General features: G+C 38.4%; 1 protein-coding gene across 1 annotated transcript in view; it reads right to left on the minus strand.

The window, feature by feature from the left end:
• The window catches only part of LOC141562223 (uncharacterized), a 78,332-nt gene extending 73,865 nt beyond the window's left edge, over positions 1-4,467 (minus strand). The window contains exons 1-2 of the mRNA XM_074302213.1: positions 4,401-4,467; positions 3,800-4,310 (exon numbers count right to left, since the gene is read on the minus strand). Of these exons, the coding sequence (XP_074158314.1) occupies positions 3,800-4,310; positions 4,401-4,467 (578 nt within the window). The remainder of the gene's footprint in view (positions 1-3,799; positions 4,311-4,400) is intronic.
• Between the last annotated feature and the right edge of the window lie 3,518 nt (positions 4,468-7,985).

The raw sequence follows: 7,985 nt of genomic DNA on the forward strand, positions 1-7,985 counted from the left end.
TAAGCAGGCACTTGCTACACTGATAAAAATCATAGGTCCTATGAAGATTAAACCAAGTGGGAAAAAAAAAAAAAGTATAGTTCTTAAATCAGATGCAGATGGTGGAAGATGGAGATTATCCAATTATGATTACAAAGAATTTTATGAGCTTGACTTTTTAAAACAATCAACTTTCCACTTTTCATTTTCATTTGCTAATTTGTTTGTTGCTGTTTTTATAATGGCATGTGGGGATGAAGGTTGGGAATAGGATACCTGGGAGGAGAAGAGACCAATCAGAATAATTAGCATAATGGCAGGTTTATTGTAGGAGACTAGATTCTTCCAAGTAAGACACTTAAAATCCAGATGAATACTTTTCTGTCTGAGATGTTTGGGTTTTATCTTCCCAAGGGCAAGTGGGTAGACTATATTATTTCCTATTGGGGTTCTCCTCCAGGTTTTAATCTTTTTTGTTTGCTTTTTAATCTCTTTAATACTGCTTGTATGTTTAAAACTGTTTTGTGTTTATAGTAAGAAATGTTAGAATTCTGTCTCAAATGTTTGGAAGTCAAATTGTAGTATGCAATGTATCTAGGAAATAATGAAAGAAATATAAAAAAATTTAACACTTGCTGCACATATATTTTAAAAATAAAGTATTTGAAAAGAATTTTAACAATGTTTTAAAGATTATATTTGTTCAAGTGTGTATTACTACTAACATTCATAACCCAAAGATCAAATTTTTATATGAATAATTTGAGAAAGTTATTCAGTCTGTTTATCCTAGAATCTTTTATATTTGGATATCAAAAGTAAAATCTGGTATAGCCCTCCCCCAATTTAATGGCTTATGTAGCTTTGACAAATTGACATTTGCCCATACTATAAAGCTATCTAGAAAACAAAGCAGAATCAGAGTCTATGGGGTACATGGAGTACTCAAGTCAAGGATGAAATGAATTTATAAAACTGTATAAAATTTGTCCTACATGAAGACTAACAGATTAATGCTATCTTCCTTGGGGGGGGCATATAGAAATAATTTCACAAGTATATTTATATATTACATGTGCTCATGATTGTTTTGCAAAGTGCACTATTTCTACATTAAACAATTTCCTACACCAATTTTCAAGATGAATTTGTTTTCTTTAAAGTTTGAGGAAAGTGTATTTAAAAACAATTACTCTGATAATCCCAGTATTCTTCCTATGAAAGACTGCAAAAGTCTAAGAAAATGCTAAAATGAGGAAAAGTGCATTGTTGCTTGGTTAAGCCATGAAAAGTGTGTTAGCATATATCTTAGAAAGTGTAACTATCTCATATTGGATTAACCACAAAATATTAAAGTGAGATACTGGGAAGCAATATGCTACCCCATCTTGTTCCACATATACATGTTAAATACTTACTAAGAATAGTTGCATTCATGGCTGTCAATTACTCATTGATTGCTCAGCTCATTTTTCATGTTGAGCCATTTTTTGTTCAATCACTCCTGATACACCATAAATAAAATTTACAAGGAAATCAACTTTTTGATATTTTCAACAAGATTTTTTTACAAAGATTACAGGGAATAGTTAATCTAACTGTAATTCAGCAATATTAAAAATAATGCCAAAGAAAGCAAATTGCCTATAAGGATCTAATAGCCACCATCCTACATTCCCTTCAGCTACTTCAGAAAATCTTAGATACTGTGCCAGATGTGAGAGCTACTTAGAGGGAAAAATTAGCAACAATTGTCTAAATGTATACACAATCATGATTTTTTTAAAGTGTAGAAATAAAAAAGTGATAAAAAAAAGACATTTAAATGTAAAGCATACTAACCAAATGATAAAAAATTGAGTACTGCCTTAAAGCACAAATCTAATAACATTATAGGGAATACCACAATCATTTCATCATCCATTTGAGAAAAACTCACATAAAGGAATAATGAGAAAGTAAATTATAATAAAAAATAGAAGGAAATACTAGCATTCTCTGATGATCAACAGTCTCTTGCAATTATTTTCTTCCACATTTAAGTAGCATGCATACTTTCAATTTAATTGTGAACATTTTTATGTAAGCAGAAATGAAAATCACTAGCCTTTATCCCCTTTATTTTTGTTTCTCAGAAAAGGCTTTTTCTGGCGAAATTGGTCAGAAATCTAATCTTTAAGCAAGTTCTTAATGAGAAAAAGCATTGCCATCAGGAAAAAGATCAGGCTTTCTGAAATAAAGGTTTCTCATCATTTCTAGAAGGGGTAAGAGTTCTTTGATGTTCCTACCCCACTTCAACTACTTCAGTCTTTTCTTGACTCACTAAGACAGATCTGAGCCTGTTCTTAGGTAGGCTGTGAGACATTCCAAACACTTTTTACTTGTTTGTTAACCCAAGAACGGAACTGAGAAAGTCAACCATCAATATACTTAACACGGTAGAGGATTAAAAGTTTGCAGGTGCTGCCCAAGTAACTGACCACAGGTTCATTCTACTGAGCGACAGAAATTTGGTCTCAGACAAGGAGCAATTCCCTATCTGCAGGGATTTATAAAAGGCGCGTTCATTTTTAAGGTCTTTCAGTAGAAAGCAAAACACACGCACTCACTCATGCCCTCACTCTTATGCTCATGCCCGAAGAACACCAACAGTATTGGTGATGTAGTTCCCCAAACAGATGGTTAATTCTTTGGTTAATAGTAGATTGTTCTTTTTTCCCCTCAGACCTTCGGGAGCTAGAAACTTTCCCGAGGAAAATAGTTCCTAACCCTCATTCTTTTCACTCCCACCCCAACCCAATCGTAGCTTCAGTATTACCCCCCTTTTCTTACTTCCTCTCTCCTTAACTAGCAAAGAGCCCCTCTCATTCCACAGTAGGACCTTCACAAGTCCAATTCAAAAGCTTTACGTACAGTCCTTTAATGCAACCCCCGGTGCCCTTTTCTTCACTATTCCCTACTTGGGAAGCACGTCTAAAGGAGTTGCCCCAAAGTGGGCAATATATTGTAGCAACAGACTCTCAGAGCACGGGGTGAAAAGGGAGGTTCACTACTCCTCTCTGAAACCCAGAGATGTAAAGCGAACTCGCAATCTCCAGAAAAAAAAAAAAAAAAAAAAGTGTTGAGAGTCGTTTCTTTACCGTGCTTTAAATGACCATCCTTTTTCCAGTTTCCTCCCCCCCACTCCCCTTAAAACTCCCTTTTACCAATACACACGCTTCCCCTCCAGGATTTTCGAGCAAAGCTTTGACATTACGGAGCCTTTCTGAATTCGTTGTCCCCTGGCGATTGGATCCAAATGCTCTTTCTTTTAATTATAGCAATAAAGTTCAATTTACTCGGCTCTTTATGAGCCACAACGGACTTTGCTGCTCATATCACGCTTCTTCCTTTTTTTCTTTTCCCTCTTTTTCTCTGTCAGAGCATCCTCTCTATTCCATCCAAGCCTCGGCTCCTGAAGGACACTGGTGCACATTAGAGAGGGAGACCTCTGCTTTTAGTGGAAAGTGCACACACACACGCACACACACATGCCATGCAATCTCTCTGCTGTCAAAGTCTGTCACAGATTCAGTGGCGGCTAGCGGCAGAGGCAGAGGCAGCAGCAGTCACGCCGCCCGCCCAGGACCCGCGCCCGCGTCCCAAGCATCCTCGCCTAGCGCCTTACCCTTGTCTGTGGCACCGGGCAGGGTGCGCTCACCCTGCACCTCCTTACCAGCTATATCTCCGGCCACCCGGCTGCCATCCAGCCAAATCACCCCCGAATCTCACCCAAAGACTGTCCGAGCCGCCCACGGAGCCCCTCCGGACTGGACCTTACCAGTTGGTTTTGTTGTCTTCGGCCGGCCGCCCGGCTAGATGGCAACGGGGCTGTTGCAGCTGCACTCCCGGCGGTGATGCTGTTGCCGCCGTCGCTGCCCGGATCCCTGGCGCCAGCATCACTTCTCCGCCTCCTCCTTCTCCTCTTGCTCCGCCGCCGCCGCCGCCTCCTCCTCCACCTCGTCCTCCACCTCCTTTTCCTCCTCCTAGCGTAGCAGCAGCGCCCGCAGCAGGAGCATCAGCAGGAGCATCAGCAGCGGCAGCAGCGCCCGCCGCCCAGCGCGAGCTCGCCACAGCTGCACCAGCCGGAGCAGCCGCGGCGGCAGCGGGAGCACCAAAGCCCCGGCCGGCTCCACTTACCCAGCGATGGCACTGATCTCCCCCGACTGACAACAGCCGGCAGCCAATCACTGCCTCGCCCAGCTCTGCGGGGGGAGACCAATCAGAGCGGAAGGCCCAAGGTTTTCCTCCGCCTTTGCTCAGCAGGGTTGTTTCCGGGAGAGAATGCGATGCTTATGGGTTTGCAGGGTGGGGGAGGAGGAGGAGAAGGAGGAGGAGTGAGAGTGGTACTGGTACTGGGTAGGTGGCCCTTCGCCCGGTGCCCGCAATTGCCACGAGGATGGTAGGGTTTATGAAGGTGGGTCCGGGACGCCTTCTCTGGGGTTGCATGAATGAAGTCCAAGGCTTTGCAGAAAACAAGGTTCCCCAGGGTGACTCTGACCCCAGAACTGTGCCATGGCCGTTCGGCATCGCTGCCTCGCCGTTTCACAGTCTACGGAGCAAGTGTGTAAGCGAGACTTACTGTTAGAGAGCGAGTTGCCAAAGGTGGTCCTTGGCCTGGAAGAAATCACGCGAATCATTGTGCTGGCAAGCACCACGCGCAGTGACAGCTCCCGGCATAGGCGAGCTCCTCTTTTTCCCGGTAGCAGTCTACGCTGGTCCCGGCTCCAGGCTCTCCACTCGGCTCCCCTAAAACTAATCAACGTAGAACAAGCCCCCACCCCAATCGTGTATAGGCAGGGACCCGGCGATGCGTACTAGGGAATGATCTCAGAAATGGTGGAGGGAGACGCCTCGCTGTCCCCTTTCTGAAGCATGAAATACTTGTTAGCCACTTAAAAGTCCCTGTGGAGAGTCAGCTCTGAAAGATGCAAAGTTTTCTGGCTCACACCCAAAGTGAAGTGATGGCATAAACCCAGAAAACTTATGCTGTTGTTCCCAATCCCTGGAAGCTTTCTCCACCTTAAAAACCGGGACGGGGGCAGGGGAAGAGGAGAGAAAGAAAGTTGTACTGCTTTATAGGCTAAAGAAATATTAGTAAATTATTTGTGCCACGGAGGTGTGAGACGGAAATGACCAATATTCCTACCTCCTGTGCAAAGATGTTTATGAGTCTTGTTCAGAACTGAGCTTCACTATTTGTCCTAAAGTGAAGGTATCTTCAATCCCTCTTTCCTTTCGATGAATGAGATTATCATCAGTTTTGGCTCTATTTCTGCCTAGGATTCCGAACATATCTTTGATAACTTCAAGTAAAGACTAGTTTTTGTTGTTTTTTTTTTTTTTCCTTTCCTTTTTTTTTTTTCTTGAAGTGGAGATGATTTTTCCTGATTCCACATTTCTTCATACAACAAACCTGAGTTTCACTGAATTCTTTACTTATCGTGAGGGACCAAATATCAGGCAAATCTCACTATTTTTTTTCTAGATGTTTTCTGAGTCAATAACTATTAGTGGTTTTATGCAGACACTGTAGATACTTTTGCCTTTGAATTCAATTTTCTTGGTCCAGACAAGAAATAACAAATCTGTCATCTCTTCAGGGTATCATATTATGGCCATTCAAATATTGATCAGCTCACATTTGTGTTTTCATGTAAACAAATATAGAACAAATTAGCTTGAGTTTTCATTGTGTGAAAAAATATATACACATATATTCATACATACACACTTATATATAATATATTTTTTCTTGTATATATGTGCATATACGTATAAATTAAAGAAATTCACAGAATGAAAGAGATGGAAATGATCTTAGATAATATTTAATTATTTTCCATTGTACAATGACAAATGGAGTCTCTGAAAAATGAAGGCCCTTCAACAACTTAACACAGCTAATAAGTGAAATAAATAGGATCTATCTAAAAATAAATATATATCGTTCATTTCTCTAAAGAGTTATTAAATTTATCAATGAGATTGAAATACTGGGGAAAAACTTTCCCCTTAATTTTTAATTAAACTTCATACCTTTGTAGAAAAACTCTGGAGAAAACTTTAAAATTGTCAGATTCTTGAGGAATTTAGATATCAAAACATCTTGGGAGGGAAGGAGGGAGGGAGGAAGAGAGGGAGGAAGAAAGAAAGAAAGAAAGAAAGAAAGAAAGAAAGAAAGAAAGAAAGAAAGAAAGAAAGAAAGAAAGAAAGAAAGAAAGAAAGAAAGAAAGAAAGAAAGAAAGAAAGAAAGAAAGAAAGAAGGAAGGAAGGAAGGAAGGAAGGAAGGAAGGAAAGAAAGAAAGAAAGAAAGAAAGAAAGAAAGAAAGAAAGAAAGAAAGAAAGAAAGAAAGAAAGAAAGAAAGAGAAAAAAAAGAAAGAGGAGGGAGGGAGGAAGGGAGGAAGGAAAAGGCAATCAACTGATTCTAACAATTTATGTGATTGTTTTTACTTGTCAATAGAAAGAAGAGACTTTCTCTCAAGCTACCATCTGTTGTCCTGGGACAAGACTGATCATCATAATTAATCAGAGTTTAATTACATTTCAATTTAATTGAATTTTAAAAAATAACTTCTATGGAAAATTGCAGATATGCATTCAGGCTATTATAACTCCACCCCCCCCCATCCTTTTTAGTCTTCTTAAATGCTTAGTCATAAAAACTTGTAGTTTAAAAAGGAATTTTCAATCACAGTAGAACCAACAATAAAGTTTCACCAAGGGAGCCACAAGACTAAAGATTATAGCCAGTAAATACAGTGGATAGAGTATTGAACTTGGAGTCATGAAGACGAGAGTTTGAATCCTGCTTCTGATATTAAGTATGTGACTGTGAAAGTCATTTAACCTTTTAAACTTCACTTTCATCAAAGGTAAGTGAAGATAATAATAGTACTTCCCTCTTGAGTTTTGTTTCCAGTGTCAAATGAGATAATATATGGAAAGTCCTTTGTAAAGCATTATAATAATGTTCCCTTTTATTATTAAAATAACATTTGTTACAAATGTGAAAGTAATACTTTGGTATATTTGGGTAGTATAGAAGCTTCTACTAGCAATAGAAATTGCCACATTTAACTAGTTACTGACAGACACATACATGAAACAATGAAAATCAATGAAGATTGCAAAAGCAAAACAATTAGAGTAATTAACCTATATCTCAGTCATTGTATATCAACCTTTAAACTACTGAAATATAGATATATGTTGAAGAGATGGTATGATTTTAGTTGATTTGAATGACCTATCATAACTACATAAAAACTTTAATTTTGAGAGAGAATTTTCTAATTCATCTTCAGTTATATATAAAATATGATAGTTCAGGCATGAAAAAATGCAAAACTTAATAAGACACAATATAATCTCTGTCCTCCAGTTGCTTATAAACTAGTAGAACAGATAAGATGTACATTATACAAAGACATTATGTATTACAAAATAGAAACACATGGAATATATATATGAAAGGTAGAAACCAGTGCTCTTGAGTTCTAAAGAAGAAAATATTCCTTTAGGCTTGAGAACTAAGGAAAGTTTCATGAAAAAAAAATATATATTTTTAAGCACAATTGAAGGAATAGCAGTTTTGGTCCTTGTTCATGAAATTTTCTTGTTATAAAGGATAGTGTATATCTGTGGCATTTTTTGGTTTCCCTATAAAAGAAATGTTACATTAATCATATTTATCTTGCTTTTGTGATGTTATTCCCAATGTTATAGTCCAAATATTAGTGTCAACTTCATATTCTCTTCCCTCTTTATACCCTTCTCTTTTCTCATGTCTTCTTTTTGTGAAAAAAAAAAAACCTCAGACAATATGAGATTATCTTAGACATTTAGATTTCTGAACATAAATATAAACATGATAAATCAGTTTTATCATAAATAATCAATTATATTAATTGGTCTAGAAAGCTAGTTTCTGAGTGAGGTTCTCAGAAAATGAAAGTTTAGGAAT

This window comes from Sminthopsis crassicaudata, chromosome 3 (genome assembly GCF_048593235.1).
Source record: "Sminthopsis crassicaudata isolate SCR6 chromosome 3, ASM4859323v1, whole genome shotgun sequence".
NCBI classification, from domain to species: Eukaryota; Metazoa; Chordata; class Mammalia; order Dasyuromorphia; family Dasyuridae; genus Sminthopsis; species Sminthopsis crassicaudata.